The sequence below is a fragment of the Hyaena hyaena genome, unplaced genomic scaffold (genome assembly GCF_003009895.1).
Source record: "Hyaena hyaena isolate Hyena2069 unplaced genomic scaffold, ASM300989v1 scaffold_1013, whole genome shotgun sequence".
Taxonomy (NCBI): domain Eukaryota; kingdom Metazoa; phylum Chordata; class Mammalia; order Carnivora; family Hyaenidae; genus Hyaena; species Hyaena hyaena.
This window is the reverse complement of record NW_024081648.1, coordinates 572,117-593,222: the sequence shown is the minus strand read 5'-3', so window position 1 is coordinate 593,222 and position 21,106 is coordinate 572,117. Positions and strand designations below refer to the sequence as shown.

Below are 21,106 nucleotides of genomic sequence, written 5' to 3'. Positions count from 1 at the left end.
TTGAGAGGATATTAAGACTATTTTCTACTTGGGCAAATTATTTGGAATGTTGAGAATTAGAGCTGGGGGGCTGGAAAAATGAAAGCATGAGATGATGAGCTTCACATCTTAAGATGCCCAATACTCTCCCCATAGCATATATGTGGTACTTATGCCAGCATGTGTATAACACATACAGGTGCCTGAGAGACTGCATAGGATGGTCAAAGCCATACTGTTTCCTTCCCTAAGCCCCTAGTTCCTTGTATAATGGAGGGTTTCTCACCCTTGACACTACTGACATAATGGGGTGGAGAATGCTTTGCTTTGGGTCCTTTCCTGTGTATTATAGGATGTTGAGGGGCATCCCTGGCCTCTACCCACTAGACGTTGGTAACAAGCCCCCTTCAATTCTAACAGCCAAAAAATGTCTCCCGTTGCCAAACGTTCCTTTGTTGAGAATGACTGAAAAAAAAAATTCAAGGAAGAATATTCCATCCACCCCTTGTTCCAAAGGTCATTCTCCTCTAGAATATTTTCAGTTTCTCCACATACTTCCAGTGACTCTTGGTACTGTTCTTGACACGGACGGGATATAAGAGGTTTTTGTTCATCCACTTATTCTAGTTAACAGAAGTAATTATTAATTCCTAATTTTTAAAGAACCAGAGCGCCTTAAAATAATATTGAATACTGACATCGTGATAAACACAAGTTTAATATTTCTCTGTGTTGATTCACTCTCGGTTCTGTTTGTATTTCTTGTTCATTCGTTTGAACATCAGTGTGGGTATGTGTGGTCACTGAGGGTCCTCCCTAAAAGCCTCAGAGTCTCAGAGTTTTTAAATGGCAACCATCGAGTCCCAGTCTCTTATTTTTATAGATGAGGAATCTGGGCGGCAGAGAGGTTAAGTGGTTGCCACCCACATTCTTATAACTATTTGTGGGGTTGGAACAGAACCCTGGACAGTTACTTAATAAAGTACCTTTATTCTTCTACCTCATTTAACCAATAAAAAATGAGTCAAGATGCATACTTTGGGCGCCGACTTTTAAGGGCCTCTGAGAGCAGATCAGTGCAAAGGATGACAGAAGCTTGTAACATTACTGCTATAACCACATCTTGGAAATGAAATACATTTTGGGAACATAATTTATGGGGAGACAAATAGAATTAAGTCTGTTTGTATTACTTTTTCCTGTAAATGATCTATTCGTAGCACCTGGAGGGGTTTTAAAGCTTATATGTACTTCTAATCAACACAAAAAACCTAAGAGCCGACCTAAGGTTTCCTAAATGAGTGATGGCTGCTGACATTTATTTCCACATCCTTGCTCTCAGCAGTGACATCAGTAAAGATTTTAACAGACTGACCTGGATTTTTCTTTTTGGACGTTAACCTACCATGCATCCTTTTGGGTAATTTTTAAGTTGCCCCTTCATGAGTCTGTTCTCATATATAGATATTTATGGTTTTTCATTTTGAAAATATTAATATACCCTTATGCACACAAAACATTAGCTATTAAGAAATATCTGCTGTGTAGGTGCTTGTTATGTCCTTTTTAGTACTTTTACGAAATACTTTCTAATAAAAGTTGCTAGTTATAAACATTATTCTTTGTGGAAATTAAACTTTGATAGATGCTCATTTATGGAGAAATGGCTAAATGTTTGTGTAGGTGTATTTGAAACATCTTGGAAGTCACCAATAATACTTTTACAGATTTCTTTTTCTATTTCTGGGGACAGAAGAAATGTGTTTTCAAATAACCTTCACATTCCTGAGCAATGTATTCTTTGTCAGAGAAGATTAACAAGGTTAAATATTTTAGGGAGGAATTTACAAATTTGTTCCAGTTCAGAGAAGATTGATCTGAAAAGTCTGAATTTTAAAAGAGTTTAAAAAGAAACAGGGTGCTAATGTCTTCAGTAAGAAAGAGGAGGAGTGGGGATAAGTGAACTTGGAGATGCTTTAAGAGACAGATAAATATGAATTCCAGTTTATTTGTTTCACATAAGTGGTAATGTTTCGCTTTCTTAATAATACCTTAACAATTGGACCCTTTCATTGAAAGCCTAAGTGAAAGTTTTGACCATTTTTATTCTCCATTTCCTCCTCAAGCTTGTTCCCAAAGGCCACATGAACTAAGTCAATAAGCTGTTATTTCTACATGTGCCAACATGAAAAGAGAGGGTGTCTCGATTTGATGAATAATTGCTCCTTTCAGTGAGTGACACTCTTGTTTCCCTCTTTGAATTTAATATCATTCAGGTAAAGTCAGAAGAAATCTTTGATGAGTGGGTATCTAAACTCCGCCACCACAGAATGTATCGTCAGAATGAAATTGCCATGTTTCCACACGAGGTTAATCACTATTTCCAAGGATCCACAGTCACAGACTCTGCGTCCAGTGTCTTAGACTCCATTTCAAGTAGGAAGGTAATAATTCACCAATAATGAATTTAAAAGAAGGGGGTGGCTTTGTGTGAGGGTGTCCCAAACGGGAGGCTCTGACTAAAGGAAGAAATGCTTGTGGGAGGAATCTGTTTGCCCAATTGGTCAAACCCCAGGGCCCCAGGAGTATCTGTTATCATTGGGACAGTAACTAAAGAATAGCACATGAGGAAGAATTTAATAGCCCTGATTCCTTCAGCTTTCCCTTGACCGGTTTGACTTTGGTTTTCTTATCTGGTTGTAAAATGCAGTAAGTGTGTTTATAGCCATACAGGATGACATTTCCCAACATTTCTATCATTTTGTCATGATTATCATTTGACAGAAGAAACTAAGGACCCCAGTCCAAGGCACAAGAGTGTGGTTTGGCCAGGCTGAGGTGACAGCCAGAGGTTAGGGTGGAGTGCTTTGTGGAAGATTCTTCCCCGTTACAAGCAGATGGCTTCCATTAGCCACTAGCTCACTTTGTTGTCCTTTACCCTAGAGTGTTCCCACTGGGCTCTGTTTTCATTTATAATGTGCTTTTGTCATCTGTGCAACAGCGTAGCAGTATATCAAAGCAGAATTCGATTCAGACTGGAAGCAATTTATCATTTTCTTGTGGCGGTGAGATGCGAGTTCCATTCTGGTTGCAGTCTTCAGAGGACATGGAAAAATGCTCGAAAGGTAAAATTATTTGAAACCTCTGCTTCTTTCAGTCACAGCTCAGAGATTGGACTTGATTAGTACCTCAGATGAGTCTCCCCATCACTGGTCTACATGTCTTCTCAGAGGCTGCTTATAAAGTTTGCACTGGTGATGAATTTGACCTCCTCACCTGGGTGTGCGTGCACACAGGTTGCTTTTCATGTTCTTTAAGCACTCAGATCGGATTTCCATGTGGACCTACTAGATCATAGTCTCCAAGGGTGAGGTCTGCACAGCTCTCTACTTCTTTTAAGTGCCAAAAATGACTCTCATGTACATCTAAGATTGGAAGTCACTTCTAAAGGAGAGTGGGTGAACCAGATGGAGATCCCCACAAAATAGGACTTCTCTACCTGGCTACACTCTAGGGTCACCAAGAGAGCTTTTTTTTTTTTTAATTATTTATTTATTTTGAGAGAGACTCGGAAGGGGCAGGTTGTGCAGAGAGAGGGAGGGAGAGAATCCCAAGCAGGCTCCACACTGTTAGCACAGAGCCCAGTGCAGGGCTCGAACTCCTGAACCATGAGATCATGGCCTGAGCCAAAACTAAGAGTCGACACTTAACTGACTGAGCCACCCAGGTGCTCCAAGAGAGCTTTTAAAATGCAATACCCACTATTCACAAGAATCTCTTTAAATTGGCCTGGAGTGTGGTCTTGTTTCCACTGATTTTCTCAAGTTTCCCAAGTGACTCTGATAAAGAGTCAGGATTAAGAACTCTTCCATAAGGAAGCTCAGTGGTCTCATTCCTAATTAGCTAAGAACTACCCAGGGAACTAAAAAAACCCAAAACAAGTCACCAGTGGGATTGGGGATGTTCTGATGTAATTATCTGAGATGGAACCTACAGATAGATAGTTTTTAAAAATTTCCCCAGTTGATTTTAAAGCAGAGTCATAGTTGAGTGAGAACCACTGTGAGAGAAATATACCAGGTGGTGACCTTGAAAATTGCATTTTCTCCTCTTAAATGCAGATATTGTCACACCTGAAGCCATATGGGTTCTGCCCCCTCACTCAAGAGCTTTGTGAACTGACATTTTGGCACAGCTAGTCCTTTTTTTAAAAAATTTAAAAAAATGTTTGTTTATTTTTGAGAGAGAGAGAGAGAGAGAGAGAGACAAAGTGTGAATGGGCAAAGGGCAGAGAAAGGAGACACAGAATCCAAAACAGGCTCCAGGTTCCGAGCTGTCAGCACAGAGCCTGACCTGAGGCTTGAACCCACAAACCGTGAGATCATGACCTGAGCCGAAGCCAGATGTTTAACTGACTGAGCCACCCAGGCACCCCTACAGCTAGTCCCTGAAGTACCCTCTGGATGGGCAGCATTGGCGTGGCCTGCAATCTTATTTGAAATGCAAATTCTCAGGCTCAACCCAGATAGACTGCATCAGGAATGGGTGGGTGGGGGGGTTCTCAATGATCTATGGTTTAACAAGTTCTTCAGTTGATTCTGATGATAACAAGCTTTGAAAGCCACTCTCTTAAGGCATTTGGACTTTGATTTCTCAATGGAAAAGGCCACCATCATCCAGTGAGCAGCCAATTAAGCACTATCTTTGGAGTTAGTGACTGAGGAACTGGTATGAGAACTTAGGTTAGGTCTTGTCAGGTCAACCTGCAGAAGATCGCCAGGGCCTCATGTGGGTCCCTGATCCACAGTTATCCTTAGAGACCAATACAACCTTCATTTTGTTTCATCCACTTAGCCTGTCTGAAGTCCTTATCGGAAGATGACGCACTACTCGAAATAATGCTGATAATTATGCTAGCTGATGTATTTAGTGTTCACAGGGTGCTAGCAATCTACGGGCATGCTGCATATGTCATCCATACAGCATATGAAAGCAGGTATATAATTATCTCTGTTTCCCAGATGAGGAAATTGAGGCACAGAGATGTTATGGAATTCGCCCAAGATTCACAGTTCATTAAACGTTCAAACAGAAGCAGCCTGGTTCTCCAAATCTGTGACCTTAACCGTGACAGCGTACTGCCCCTTCTGTAAAAAAAAGGAAATGACATTTCCAGTCCATACAGATGCAAATCAAATAGTATAGGTGAATTCAGAAAGTAGCTGGAACTAGCAGAGCAAAACCTGAATGCCAAGATAAGAGCTATGAAGCTTCCTCTTGCTCTTCTCCCCAGACCTGGCACACTGTCACGCCTACCTGGTGGAAATGAGCCAGCTCCTACAAAGTATGGACGTCCTGCATCGGACCTATTCGGCACCAGCTATCAACGCCATCCAGGTCAGTCAGATCCCTCTTCTGTTTGCTTTCTGGTGTTTTCCCGCTTTCCTCTCTCCTCCCCCAGCCTCGCACTGACAGTAGGACATTATCTGGCCGGTCGCTTCAGCCGCATTCAAGGGGATGGAGGTGGTGACTTTGCCTTGCAGTTTTCCCTTACTTTCTGTGCTCTCTTTCCTGTTTTGAAACAAAGGGTGGAGCTTTTGAAAGTCCTAAAAAGGAAAAAAGATCACACAGGAGGTGGCGGTCCAGAGCTCTTGGCAAAGATGCTAAAGGAACACTGCAGGTAACCATGGCTTCCCCGCTCTCCACACCACATGCTGGGGGCTACTTGGACTCCAGTGGAAGATTAGACTAGTGGGCTTTCTATAGTGGTTCTCATAAATACCCTGTGCAGGGGAGATTCAGTCACTCGGGTTTTCTGGACACTGGAATAAGCATGTAGTAGAATTGGGTAAGGGGGAAATGGCATGAGGTTGGAGGGGCTGCAGCCATTTCTAGGACTTTGGTTTCCCTTTTACCATGCTTGGCCTGCCTGCCCTCTTCCCTCCTTGCGTGTGTGCTCTGACCCAGCTATCTGCCAGTCCGTGGAGAACTCATCCGTTTGAGCCCACTGGCTGCAGGGTCTGGAAACGGGACATTGTGCAGACTCTCTTTTGCCTCTTGTCGCCAACCTCCCAAACCCCCATCAGAGTTTCACTGTGTGACGCTAGCCACCTACTTTCCCAGTGCACAGCCAGGCCAGAGGCTAGGATTTGCAGCGCAGCCATTGTGTATTAAACTGGGACGTTGTTAGGGTCAAATAAATCAGGAACTTCATGGGTAAGTCACCTGCTATTCTCTTATACACTCTTTTTTTTTTTTTTAATGTTTTATTTATTTCTAGGAGAGAGAGGGAGAGACAGCGTGAGCAGGGGAGGGTCAGAGAGAGAGGGAGTCACAGACTGAAACAGGCTCCAGGCTCTGAGCTGGCAGTCAGCACAGAGCCCGATGCGTGGCCCGAACCCACGAACCGCGAGATCATGACCTAAGCGAAAGTCAGACGCTTAACCGACTAAGCCACCCAGGTGCCCCTCTTATACACTCTTTAGTTGCACCTGATGGATTGTAACTTAAGAACTTTTGAAGAGTGTACAAGCATGTGAGAAGTTGCTTTTGTAGAAGTGCCAGATGCAAATTAAAGAAACATTTTTAAACCCATGTGCTATTAACAACATAGAGACTGGGTGATTATTGCCAGGAGGAAGGAACTGAGTATAAATGAGAAAGAGCCTGGCAGCTTCAGCTTGTCATTTTCAATCTAGAGCTTTAATGTGTCTATCATCTCCAAAAGAACATGTGATTTCTCATCCATTTTTATTTTGCAAGAAGCCAGAGCAAGTTGCTGGAGAAAGTCCTTTCCTGGGTTTTCATTTATTTTTCTTTTAAGTTAAGACTCAACAGAAAGATGTACCTATAAAATGTTCTTTTCCCACCACTTTCTAATCTTAGGAACAAGTCAATATTCTAATCCATTTGTATCTGAAAAGAAATGTCTCCCTTTGGTGTCACTTTAGGTCCCTAAACCTTTTCCTGGCCCCATAAGACTACATTCCTCCAACCCTAATCTGTCAACAATAGATTTTGGGGAGGAGAAAAATTATTCCGATGGCTCCGAAACCTCATCAGAGTTTTCTAAAATGCAAGAAGAACTGTGTCATATTGCTCAGAAAGGTAAATGAGTTTTCTTTTCTTCCTAATGTGCTCGATGAAAATGTTAGGTGCATGTCTGGATGTGCAGTGTCCTTGGAGAGGGGATTTTGGTTCATTTTCTGCTCTATTAGGATTTGGGGAAATCTAATTTTTATTTTATTTCCCTGGTACTGGGGAATGTATTGACAAGAAGTTTCTTTTTAAGCCCTTAGGGGAGATAGTGAGAGTATTAGGTATTCTTTAAAAGCTGATCAGTTCCCATGCTGCTGATGGGACTATAAATTGGTGCTTTTCCAGAGAGCAGTATGACATTATGCTTCAAGTTGCCTATCCAGCAATTCCACTTTGAAGTATTCATTCATAGGAATTAATTTAAAATTCATTCAAATAGAGGTACCTATTGTAGCATTGCTAATCATATCGAAGATTAGAAATAGATGTTCAACATCATTAGCCATTAGGGAAATGCAAATTAAAGCCTGGACAAGATATTACCATACCCCGATTACAGCTCCCAAACAGTACAGTACCAAATGCTTGTGAGAACCCAGAGAAACTAGATCTCTCATATATTGCTGGAGGCAATGAGAGATAGGGCAGCCACTCTGGACAATGGCTTTATATAAAACTAAACATGCACTTACCATATAACGCAACATTCACAGTCCTGGGCATTTATCCCAGAGCAACGTAAACTTAAGTCCACACAGAAGCCTACACACAAATGTTCTGAGCAGGTTTATTTGTATTTGCGAAAGATTGGAACAACGCGAATGTCCTTCGACTGGTGCATGATTAAACAAACTGTGGGATGTCCACACCGTAGGATACAGCTCAACAGTAAAAACTAACAGATTCTGATGTGCATAGTTACTTGGATGGATCTCAAGGACATTATGATGAGTGAAAGTGGCCAGGTTCAAAAGGTTACACAGTGTATGCTTCCACTTACTAATACTTTTGAAGGGATAAAATGGTAGAGCTGGAGAAGAGATTAGTGGTTGCCAGGGCTTAGGGAGAGGGAGGAGGGAAAGGGGGGAAAAGGAGGGGTGTGATTGTGAAGGGGTAGCAGGAGGGAACTTGGTGGTAATGGGAAGTTCTGTATCCTAATTGTGGTGGTGGTTCCGTGAATCCACACAGGTGATAAAATTGCCCTGACCTATATTTACGCACATGAGAGCATGTAAAACTGGTGATGGCTGAGTGAGAGCCATAGATTATGCCCACGTCAGTGCTCCTGGTTGTGATATTGTAGCATAGTTATGTAAGATGTTACCCCTGTGGGAACTGGATACAGGGCACCCCCAACTTCCCTGTACTACTTTTGCAACTTCCTGTAAATCTATGATGATTTCAACATAGAAAGTTTTTTTTTTTAATTAAAAATAACCTAAATGTCCAACAATAGGGAAATTGCATTTTTTAATGTAATAATATGGTAGAAGACTCAACGGCCACAATAATAAAAATAGGAACCTTGTATCGAGCACATAGCTATTAGTCAGGTATTTGTTAAGCACTACATGCACTGTTTGATTTAATTCTAGCAGCGTCCTGTGGAGCAGATGTTATTGTAATCTTTGTTGCACAGATAAGAAAGCTGAGCCTTCATGAAGCTGAGGAGCTTCCTGCATAAGATAGTCGTAGAAAGTAGCCAACCTGAGACTTGTATCCTACTCTGCCTGGCTCAGAGTCTATGCCCCTCACCTGCTGTCTCACCACCCTTAGGACCAGGGCTACTTTTATAGACATAGGAAGATGTTCATGACGTATCATTGGGTAAAAATACCATCTCAAAACAATATAGGTGTGATCCTATTTTTTCAGAAAAAAAACCCTTTATAAATCTGGCATATATAGGCATACTAAAAAGTCTGGAAGGATCTACACCAGCATTTTAGTGATAGAGGCTAAAGTTATAGGTACTTATTATCTTTTTACTCCTTATCTTTTTTTTAAGTTTATTTATTTATTTTGAGAGAGAGAGAGAGAGCACGCGCATGTGAGAGCTGGGGAGGATCAGAGAGAGGGAGAGAGAGTGAATCACAAGCAGACTCCACACTATCAGTATAAAGCCTGATGTGGGGCTCAAACCCACAAACTGTGTAATCATGACCTGAGCCGAAGTCAGGACCAACTGAGCCACCCAGACACCCTGCTGCTTATGTTTTTAAAAAAAATTGGTGTATTATTTTTTAAATGTTTATTTACTTATTTTGAGAGAGAGAGAGAGAGAGAGCATGAGCAGGGGTGGGAGAAGGTCAGAGAGAGAGAATCCCAAGCCGACTCCACACTGTCAGCACAGAGCCCGACACGGGGCACAGTCTCATGAACCGTGAGATCATGACCTGAGCCGGAATCAGCAGTCAGACTGCTTAACTGGCTGAGCCAGCCAGGTGCCCCGGTATATTATTTTTTAAAGGAGAAAAAAGGTTTAAAAGTCTTAAATGGGGGGAGGGGCGTGTTTGAAGTGAGAGAAAAGAAGATACTAGCCCTGCCACCGCCTTCTCCCAGCCCCATGTTTTCTCCCATGACATCACTGACTCAGCTCTCTCTTTTCCTTTACCCCGCAAACATAAAGCATGTTGGTTATGAGGAAACCATTTCATGCCCTTTAAGCACCCCCCCCCCCCCCACCTCAAACTCCTGTCCTAGTTGCCATTAGAACTCTGTGAGGGTTTGCGATGCTGCTCTACAACCTCTCTTTGGAACGGGAAGAATTACTCGCTCCCACCCCTTCAAAGCTCTCACACAGGCTCTTGCGGGTTCTCTAGTATTAGAGGGTCAATTGTAATTACATCATTGCATTGTAGGCTTCGTGGGAGGAAATTCCTGCAAGAGAGTACATCCTTTTCATAACCCAAACTGTCTTTTTTACAACTGGGAAGAAAATGCCTCCCCGCAGAAGGGATCTCCTGAAGTTTATACACTGAAGAAGCTGCTTCCTCAGCAGAATGGAGAGAGGATGCCATATTGAGTCAATGCGCTGATCCTTTCCTCCTGCAGAGGGCTCGGCCTCGTAGGAAGTCTATAATGGGCTTCAGCCAGCTGTTTGTCTTTCAAGCTTTGCTCAAAACAGCTGGCTGCAGAGCTGCCACATACCTAGGCTAGGTCAAGGCTTGTGCTCTGAGAGAAGGCCAGGTGCACTTATTCAACAACAGCCTTTGCCCCGTGGGCATACAGACTTGAATTCCACAGGGAGCCTAACAAACTGTGTTTCATTGCTATGGCTCTAAAGTACACTTGCACACACTGAAAAGATCGCTGGGAGTCCCTTTTACACAGGCTGGCACTCAGAGGCCTTATGGAATAGAGATACTTCTCAGGTTTGCCCTCAGTCCTGTGAGCTGGCATGCTTTCCCACTTCCATACATTCAAGCTCAAAGCATCTTGACCTTTCTTATTGTGTGAGCCTCATTTTGTCACTGGTGGTTTTTGTTGCAGTTTCTTGACTGTATGACTAATCTATTGACTGTGATTGGGAGCAAGTAAACTAAACGCAAGAATTCCACTGATGTTGTAACATAGTCTATGTAACCTACTTTTTCTTTAATTTGTTAAATGCATCTGAAGTCTGTTTTGTAGATTAGATCAAAGGGTGGACAGCCAAGGTATACCCATCGTAGTTGTAAAAGTCCATCTTATATATTATAAACTAAATTTGACTTTTTTAAGATATTTTTTTATTTATTTCTAGGAGAGAGAGAGAGAGAGACAGCGTGGGCAGGGGAGGGTCAGAGAGAGAGGGAGACACAGACTCTGAAATAGGCTCCAGGCTCTGAGCTGGCAGTCAGCATAGAGCCCGATGCGGGGCTCACACCCACGAACCACGAGATCATGACCTAAGCGAAAGTCCGATGCTCAACCGACTAAGCCACCCAGGCGCCCCAAACTAAATTTGATTTTAATGGCATATCGTTGAAATAGTTTTAACTGGTTCATGTGTCTGGCTTTGTGCACATATTGACACACATATAAGCAAATAGAGAGCAAAATGTACTTAAAACTTAAACTAAAAACTTAAACTAAATTCATTAAGGAATTTACATTGTATATGTTAACTTTTAACATTTCCCCAAATATATCTCATGGAACACTTTACCCATAAAGTGCTTTTAAAAGCAAAAGAATTCCAAGATTAAAAATGTTTGGAAAACACTGCTGACTAGGGTCCTCTTTGAATTTACACAAGAATAGTACATATTAAAGGCACTGAGAAGTCCTGGAGCAAAGAAGTCTGTTAGCTTTGTTTAAGTCAGTGATTTTTCCTCCACTTCACCAGTAGCTATTGACACCCGGGAACTAAAGTTCATGAGAAGCATAATGCAGGAAACACGGTAAATAATAAAAATTTTGGAGCTAATCCTCTGTACTGTCTGAGTCAGAAGACAGGCATTCATTCTAGGCCAGTGTGTTATGACCAGTTGTGGAATTCTTCTTTTTTTTTTTAATGTTTTATTTTTTCTGAGAGAGTGAGAGAGTGAGCATGAGCAAGGGAGGGTCAGAGAGAGAGAGGGAGATACAGAATCCGAAGCAGGCTCCAGGCTCTGAGCTAGCTGTCAGCACAGAGCCGGATGCAGAGCTCGAACCCACGATCATGACCTGAGCCGAAGTTGGACGCTTAACCGACTGAGCCATCCAGGCGCCCCCAGTTGTGGAATTCTGATCTCCCCAGTTAACTTCTCTGGGCCTTGGTTGCCTCAGCCATTAAATGTCCTTCAGCAGTTCTCCTGACTTTTGGGTCTCAGATTCTGTAACTCTTTTCTATGATTGATTATTTTGTCCTGAATAGAAAGAATTCATGCTGTTGCTTATTGTTACAAGGTTTTATGAGACAGGGTTCTATTAGTAGCCAAAACAGAAATGACTGAATATGGGGAACAGTTTTAGGATAAGAAAGCAAGGGATAGGATGGGAGCAGGGTCAGGGTATAGAAGTAGACATTTCCGTTCTACTTTGGAAGAAAAAGGTTAGGTTTAATGATACTTCTGCAGCCTCCTGAAGATATTTTCAGTGAGGGAAATCCTCATTTACAAATGAAAAGGTCAAAAGTAGAACAAAATTTAACTGTATTACATTATTTAGTGTTCTTTTGTTTGTGATTCTTTTCTTGTGCTGAGTTTTTAATTGTGGAAGGATCATCTTCTGAACTGTTTTGAGTTTATGGAAGCATCAGATACAAAGCCAAGCCTGTCACAGTGACATAGATTAAAAGCCAGAAGATATACAGAACCTAAAGAAAAGCCAGATCATTTCTCAAACATAATTTAGAATTCGGTATAAAAATCTGCTGATCAATTGTATTTATGTAAATTTTCAGAAAGTAAGTAGGACCATTTAGTCAAATTACCTCCTGTATCTAAATGAAAGGACCATTTGGATAGAATATCAGATATCCTGTGAGGTTTGGAAATTAGAGGAAGCAGATTTCAGGAGATCAAGCCACCCAGATATTTTAGATATGTTATCATTTTAAAGGAAATTCATACAAATGTGCTTTTCATTAAAAAGAGAACAAAAAATTGGGTTGGGTGCTGTACGTTAGCATATTTTTTCACTGTTTCCTTTTTTTTAAAATTTTTACTGTTTTATTTATTTCTGAGAGAGAGAGAGATGGTGTGAGCAGGGGAGGGTCAGAGAGAGAAGGAGATACAGAATCTGAAACAGGCTCCAGGCTCTGAGATAGCTGTCAGCACAGAGCCTGATGCGGGGCTCGAACCCACGAACTGCGAAATCATGACCTGAGCCGAAGTCAGACGCTTAACCAACTGGGCCACCCAGGCGCCCCTCTCACTGTTTCCTTAAAGCACTCTTGAGATATGGGTGTTATCCACACATACTGATGTGGAAACTGAGGATTTGTCCAAAATCTAAATGGCACCGAAGAGGTAGGGGCAGGATGTCAGTTCACATTTGCCTTATTACAAAATGTCTTTCCTTCATACCACACTGCGTCCATAGAAGTGGTGTCTGTAGTATTCCTAACTGTCTTCCCCAAGACCTTATTCTTTTGTGATGCCGAGAAACTATTGGAAGAGGAGCATATTAAACAGTAGAGTTCAGGTAAATTAAGACTACAGGTGTCCTTCAGTACCACCTTTCACCATCCAAACATGCTAAGTGTACTCTCACCATATAACTCAATAAAAGAATACCGTGGAAGCCTATAGAAACAGGAAAGGTAGTGGTCACCAAGAGTCAATAGTCTGAGGCTTATGGCGTTCCATTCTGTCAAAACTCAACCTTCATCCCACTCTCTTAGTACAGCGAGAGGGTCTGAGGAATGGCTAAAGACAGTCTGGGAAAGATGTGTCAACAGAGATGCCAGAATTGCCTTTTGATATTTGAACACTGCACAAATGAAGAGGTAGTCCTGTTTGCCAAGGAGAAGACCCTCAGGGAAGTTTTGACTTGGGATCTGGAGGACTTCCTTCCCCAAAACAGAGTCTAGGAGGAGAACAGACTGCTTGAAGGGACAGCAAATGCTCTGAGAAACATGGTCCAAAAGCCACTGGCAAGAAAGTATGGAGACGGGGAGGAATTGGCCATTCTCTATGGCAGGTGGCCTCCGTCATCTTTGGGGTTCTCCATAGCTCTGAGCATTGAAGACTTTCTGTGTGGTTTTGTTTGTTGTCATATACCCATAAATGTGATATACTTACTTGGATCTTTCTATATTTTTAAGTTTTTTATTCTTCTTTAGCATCATGTTAGAAATTAGTAAGAAAACATTCTGTCACAGAGAATATTCCTCACCTCTGGGATCCTGTGTCTTTAATGATTAATATAAATATCATCTCCTGTGAGCAGCCTCTAACAGTCCCTCCGTGTATGCTGGATCATTGGGCCGCTGTGAATGACCCTTTTAATGTCCTCTGAGTGGGCCTAACCAGTCATTTAAGAAATTCAGTATATGGCGGTCCGGTCTTCAAGCTCCTTTGTCAGGTGGTTTAGAAAGCGCTTCACACCTTAAATTTCAATATAGTGACTATCTGAGTTTCTTTCTGCTAATTTTATGCCCACTGCAGCCTCTGTCAGCTATCCATTTTGAGCCAAGCGGTGTATATTCTGCCAGCTTTAAATGGAATGTTCTCATCAGGTTGAAAGCCTTGCTTTAAGGCAGGCCATCTGAAAGCCCGGGGAATTGATCTGGTAAAGTGGCAGCCGGCTGAGTGCCGTATCTACTTCATTTAAAGCAATTTACATGGCAGTAGGGGTGAAATGCTTCCTTTGTTAACTGTGTAAAGTGACAGATGTTAACTAGACATATTGTGGTGATCATTTTGCAGTGGATACAGATATCAATCATTATGGTATACACCAACACTAATATAATGTTAATGTCAATTATACTTCAAATTTAAAAAGAGAAGAATTTAGGGGCGCCTGGGTGGCTTAGTCGGTTAAGCGTCCGACTTTCGCTTAGGTCATGATCTCGCATTTCGTGGGTTCGAGCCCCGCGTTGGGCTCTGTGCTGACTGCCAGCTCAGAGCCTGGAGCCTATTTCAGAGTCTGTGTCTCCTTCTCTCTCTGACCCTCCCCTGCTCACGCTGTCTCTCTCTCTCTCTCCTAGAAATAAATAAAAATATAAAAAAGTAAATAGAGAAGAATTTAATGTAATGATAAATTAAGGAAATTTACACCAAAAGACAAACCTCCCCCACCCCCCCAAAAAAAAACAAAACCATGGGCTCCTGGGTGGTTCAGTCAGTTAAATACCCAACTCTTGGTTTCAACTCAGGTCATGATCTCATGGTTCATGTGTTCGAGCCCTGTGTTGGGCTCTGCACTGCATTGCGTGGAGCCTGCTTCAGATTCTCTTTCTCTCCCTCTCTGCCCCTTGCCCAGTTTTTTCAAAAGAAATAAATAAAGTAAATTTAAAAAAAAGACCAAAAAAACCCCATTACAATAAAAAGGTATTCCCCCAGGGGCCCTCTCAGAAGGGGGTGGGTACCTTCCAGAGTGGTGGGGAGTGGGGGTGGGGGCTTGCCTATCTACTAGGACATAAAATGCTGAGTTACTTGTGGGGTTCATTGCTCCCCAGCTGATGAGGATGGTCTTCTGCTGACCAGATGCTGGTCAGCCCCTCATTCATAGACCCTGTGCCTGCGTGCAGTTATTTATCAGTGCTGTCCTGGCAAGAGACCCAAATACTCTCCTAAAACTGCTGTCTGTATTTCAAGAGATTGCAGTCACCCCCGCTCGCCTCCATGTGTTGCTTTTATCACCATAGTGATTATTATTGCAGCAACATTGATTATATATTCTATGCTATCCATTGGGTTAAGTGCTTTCACTGCATTACCTTATTTAATCCCTATAACCATCTTATAAAGTAAACACTGTTATGACCCTTATTTACAAATGGGGAAACTGGGGTTCAGGAATCGGCATATGTTTGCCCAGAGTCATGCAGCGAATAAGTAATACAGCTGGGAAGAATCCAGGGCTGATTCAGAGCCCACACTGTTGGTTACTCGGTTGTGCTCCCCATTATTTTGCTCAATGGAATTGATTAAATCAAAGAGGTGAATGTGTTCCATAGATATTGTTAGGAACCTTTATGCCTATTTGCCTTTAATGTCTATTTACCCTGTCTTCCCTGGACAGAAGAGAAGACATGAATTGTACTAATAACCTAGGAAACTCTGTGTATGTGTGTGTGTGTGTGTGTGTGTGTGTGTGTGTGTGTGTGTGTTTAAACAAATTGTTGGGATTCCTGGGTGGCTCAGTCAGTTAAGTGTCCGACTTTTGGCTCAGGTCATGTTCTTACAATCCATGGGTTCCAGCCCTGTGTCGGGCTATGTGCTGACAGCTCAGAGCCTGGAGCCTGCTTCAGATTCTGGGTCTTCCTCTCTCCCCCTGATCACTTTCTGTCTCTGTCTCTCTCTCAAAATAAAATAAGGACATAAATTTTTTTTAATTGCTTATTTATACCATGGCTTTAACGAAGATGGTCTAAGTCCATCACTGAACACCACAGCCTCAGACAAGTTCAGCAACAACCTATAGGGAGGTACAGTTGTCCTTGGGGCTGTGAAATGAGGAAAGTAAGTCAATAATGCGTATTTAGTTTCTGTGATACTAAATAGGCCACTCTTGAATGACAGTGCCTCTAAAAATGCAGCCCTGTGGAATTCAATAATATGCCAGGCCATCTGAGAAGACGTCTCTGTCTCTTCCTTGCTACCTTTCTAAAACAAAATATAGTAAAGGAGACGGGAAACATAATATTCAAATAGGGTATCCATGATCAATAATTTAAAAGGCAGTTCCACATCCCTAGAAGATAATCAATGTGGTCAAAATTTGACAAATTTTTGGTCATATCTGTTAGTGGTTTTTAAAAACTTTAGTTCAGGCATCTAAGTGCCTAGAGGTGCTAAACCCTCCTGTCCCTGAGTGCTCCTTAAAGTGAACAGAGTGTCTGAATGCCAGATTTAGAGCTGGGAATTCTGGGTCAAGCAGTTGGAAGGCAGATAAGAAAGAGGTAGGTAATATCCTAAAATAATTTCAAATTTACAGACAAGTTGCAAGAATAATACAAAGAACTCCCATATATCCTTTACCCAAACTCATCATCGTTTAATATTTTGCCACATATATTTTATCTCTTTCTATACACATGCGCGTGCACACACACACACACACACACACACACACCATATGTATGCATGCATGTATGTGTTTCTTCTTCTGAACCGAGTGAGAGTGGGAATCTTACATGATATCTTTCTGTATGCCTTTATTCCGTAGTGTGTATTTCCTAAGAATAGGGGTAGTCTGTTACTTAACCACAGTTTAGTTATGATATTTAGGAAATTTAATGTTGAGACAACACTTTTGTCTATTCTGTTTTCCATGTCCAGATGCTCTCAGGGGTCCCAATAATGCCCTTTAATGGTACTTTTCCCCTCCAGTACGAGATCTAGTCCATAAGGGTGTACTGCATTCATTGTCATGTGTCTTCCCTTGCATCTAGAAACAGTTCCTCAGCCTTTCTTTTTCTTTGGGGGAAATTGATACTTTTGGAGAATCAGGTCAATTTTTAAAAATAAGATGTTCCTCATTTTGGTGTTGTCTGTCCCTGGTTCGTGTACAACAAAAACGAGGGTGTATGTTTTTCAAGATAGTACACGCAGAGCCCATCTGAGCCTCACTGGAGATTACTTTTGGTCACCTGGTTCAGGTGCTGTCTAGTCCGTTAGCTGCATTGCCACCATTTCCCCCAATAAGCAATAAGCTTTGTTTTCAACTATTTGCAGTCTTGTGGGATACAAATGAAACTAAATGTTGATCATTGAGAATCCAGAAGTGTCCCTTCAAGTGTCCAAATATCTCAGTAAGTCATAAATTCCTGGATTTTACAGTGGATAGGGGGTTTTGAATGGACAGATGTGTATGATTTGAAATTTTTAAATAGAGTTTATTTTTCAGGGCATTTTTAGGATCATAGCAAAATTGAGCAGAAAGTACCAAGTTCTCATAAACCTTCCGCCCTCCACACACAACCTCCCCCCCCCCCCCCCCCCCCCCCCCCCCCCCCCCCCCCCCCCCCCCCCCCCCCCCCAGCGCGGTCTGTTTGTTAACAGTCATGAACCTACAAGGAAACATCATTATCACCCAGAGTCCATAGTTTAAGTTCACACTTGCAGTTGTACATCCCAGATGTGTTCTTTAAAAGTCAATTCAGTGTCCATCTGCCGCACAATTCAGTTCACTATTCAGGACTGCTATATATATATATATATATATATATATATATATATATATATATATATATAAGTTCTTTTATAAGAACAGTGTCTCTCTGTGTCTTGTTTTTAATGATGCCTCTTCCTTTATTCCTTTTTATAATGATTATATCTTTATAGTTTACTTCACTTTAAGGTCAGCTTTTAATACCATATCAACGGAGAGAGAGAAACTCAAGCAGCTGATGGAACAGGATGTCTCCTCCTCCCCTGCTGCCCAGGTCATTGGTCTGAAGCACGCCCTGTCATCCGTAAGTCACATGTCATGTGGCCAGGCTCAGGATTTTTTTTTTTTTTTTTTTGTATTTTCCAACTCCATGGTTGTATTGAAAATTCACGAGAAAACCAACAAATTATCCCAATGATATTTTAACCTTTCATCAGATCTGCTAATTCTGAACACCAAAACTGAGCCTACATCAAATCTTAGTAGCTAGTGTTCCACTGAGCCTTAGATACTTTAAGTTTGGTTTCCTTCTATTTATCTTGATTTTTCTGTTTCTGTAAAGCCTTTGTTGTGTGTTTGTGTGAGTCTTACAGATGTTTGTCGGTTGATATAAAATCGGACAGTTTGGAGATTTCTGTACCTAAGATTTCTTACGCTTAGGTTGACTTTGCAAATGACAGACAGCACAAGGGCAATTTGAAATTCACTTTTATGTTTTCTGCTGCACAGCACTGGTCCTGTTTACACTCTTTCAAAGTTCTTTGGCAGTTATTTGATTTGGTAGTATAAAACATTTTGCTTCTTTTTCCTGCACGGGCACAAAGAGATGAGTCATATGGAATGTCAGATAATCATTATGTTTTCCTAACAGCAAAAATCACTGCCAAGCTTCAAATGTTTTTCATCAAGCCCTTCTGTTACTCACTGTCTCTGCTTTCTCCCCTTGATTCCACTTGGGCTCCATTCAAGCATGGTATCCTAGGATTCTACTTTGAATAGTGGACATTGTCTGGTTACTCACTCTGTATCTATTGAAAAGCTAGAGAAAATTTAAAATTACATTCTTATTTGCTCCTGAGCTTTACTTGTGCTTTAGAATTCCTACTGTAAAGAGAAAGTGTGCACACGTGTAAAATTACCAAATGAAGCAATACTGAACTTTTTATTTAGGGTCAGGTTGGGCAGATGGACTTTCATATCTTGTTTTCAGAAGCTAATTCAGGCTTTGAGAGAACTAGAAAAATCAATTCATCTTTTTGATTCATCATGTTATTGAGAGAAGTAAAGTACTGATTTTGGTATGACATTAATAGGCTATACATTAGCAGTAGTACATATTCTTGAAACAGGCATTAGGAATATTTAGCCAGTTGATGTTCTAAGTATGCTATCTTTGAAAGAAATTTAAAAAAATGATAATAATGTGGGCTTAGCCTATGTAGAGAATCTCCTTGTCATCTACCCTGAGGAGCTCTGGGTTTTCTAAGGTCAGAAATAGAACACCCCCTTTTGGGTTGTAGTAGAGAGCCGTACTGGGTGCTACTCTGGTTTGAGAAAAGTAAGATGAATTCTCTTTTAAATTTATTTTTTAGTGCTAAAAAGCATTTCTTACTGTTCCCACTAGTTTGCCTTTTAGTGCATTTAAAAGGTTCATTTGGGGGCACCTGGGTGGCTCAGTCAGTTAAGCATCCGACTTCGGCTCAGGTCATGATCTCACGGTTCGTGGGTTCGAGCCCCTCACCGAGCTCAGTGCTGACAGCTCAGAGCCTGGAGCCTGTTTCAGATTCTGTGTCTCCCTCTCTCTCACCTTCTCCTGCTCACACTGTCTGTCTGCCTGTCTCTCCCTCTCTCAGAAATAAATAAAACATTTAAAATAAAAGGATTCCTTTGATGGACTCCCCAGAATCCCTTTCACTATATTGGTCTTCCTCCCTCCTGCCCTCGTCCCTTGGAGGTTCAGCCTCATCTTGTTAGTCTCCTTGTCTGGTAGAGGGCAGGGTATCCTAGGCCAAGGTTGTTACCTTTGCTAAGGAATTCATTCTCCCCCATGTTCAGGAATTTGGAAGCTTAAGATATAACAAAATGATCCTTTCTGTCCTCTTTTTGGCTTGGATTCTGGATTAGATTTAAGACTTTTTTTAACGTTTATTTATGTATTTTGAGAGAGAGAGAGAATCCCAAACAGGCTTTGCACTCTCAGCACAGCGCCTGACACGGGACTCAAATTTACAAACCATGGGATCATGACCTGAGCCAACACCGAGAGCTGGGCACTTAATTAAGCCACCCAGGTGCCCCAAGTCTTGTTTTTTTTTTTTGTTTTTTTTTTTTAATAAAATTTTTAGTGTCATCCCAGAGTTATCAGAATGGACATGTTTGGGCTGCATGTGCCATCCTGGTGTTCTTCTGCCTGTGGTTTATGAAGGAAAAAGAAACTGCTACAGTAACATATTTTTTTCAGGCCATACTAAGATTCTAGCCACTGGTGTAGATTCTAGCCACTTACGCGTAGACACCAGCCACATGTTGGTCAGAAAAAAAGGGACTACCCCATCGAGATTGTAACATGTGTTTGTGAAAATTAAGAACATTTACTCAGTATTTCCAAATAGCCCATCCATTCCTGGGTATTAAAACATAAAACCAGCCTCCTGTTTGAGACCCAGGCAGTAAGCCAGACAGTGCCGCGTCCTTCTATGGTCTCAGCAGGTAGATCCTGTGGGCACTAGTGGGAAACGACCTGAGATTCTTGGAGTAGGGCCTGGAAGACAAACAGACGGGCCAGATTTGTGTGCAAGCACCTCAGGAGCTGACTGCGGGAGTGTCTGGGGGTCACAATCAGGCACACTTGTCCCTTTCCAAAGACAGATCATTTGGAAACATCTCCCTCAACCTTCAAGCCAGTTCCTTCCCACTGGGAGGTTGGGACAGGGAATCAGACCTGCCTTGGGGTGGGTTTACCTGTGCTCACACCCCTCCCCCTGGTTCCTAGCCTTTATCCAGGTAAGTGAAAGTGCATTATTGTTGTTTTCAGTAAAATGTCCTAGTCATGAAAAATGAATAAAACAATCATCACCTGTATTGGAACATAGTAAAATTAATTTTCCTCAGAATACTGCTTTTAAGCAAACACTTCTTAAGATCCAGTAAAACTGGTGTGAAAATTAAATAACATTAAAAGATATCCTATCTAAAGGAGTGAGAGCGGCATCAGAAGCGTGGGATCATAGGGAGAGATCTGGGGAGGATGAGGGGCCATGAAACCCCTAGCCTTAGCAAGAGCTGAAGGTGTTGGTGATGTCCTTCTCCACCGAAAGGAAAACTTTGGTCAACCCCATCT

At 41.8% G+C, this 21,106-nt stretch overlaps 1 protein-coding gene across 3 annotated transcripts in view; it reads left to right on the top strand.

Moving 5' to 3' along the window:
- OSBPL3 (oxysterol binding protein like 3) overlaps window positions 1-21,106 on the top strand; it is a 93,871-nt gene that overhangs the window by 22,137 nt on the left and 50,628 nt on the right. For all 3 annotated transcript variants that reach the window (XR_005526335.1, XM_039221790.1, XM_039221791.1), the window contains exons 5-10: window positions 2,256-2,423; window positions 2,981-3,104; window positions 5,273-5,376; window positions 5,567-5,659; window positions 6,930-7,086; window positions 17,940-18,070. Coding sequence is in view for 2 of the 3 variants with exons in the window: in XM_039221790.1 (XP_039077721.1) it covers window positions 2,256-2,423; window positions 2,981-3,104; window positions 5,273-5,376; window positions 5,567-5,659; window positions 6,930-7,086; window positions 17,940-18,070 (777 nt within the window). In the remaining variant the exon portion in view is untranslated. The remainder of the gene's footprint in view (window positions 1-2,255; window positions 2,424-2,980; window positions 3,105-5,272; window positions 5,377-5,566; window positions 5,660-6,929; window positions 7,087-17,939; window positions 18,071-21,106) is intronic.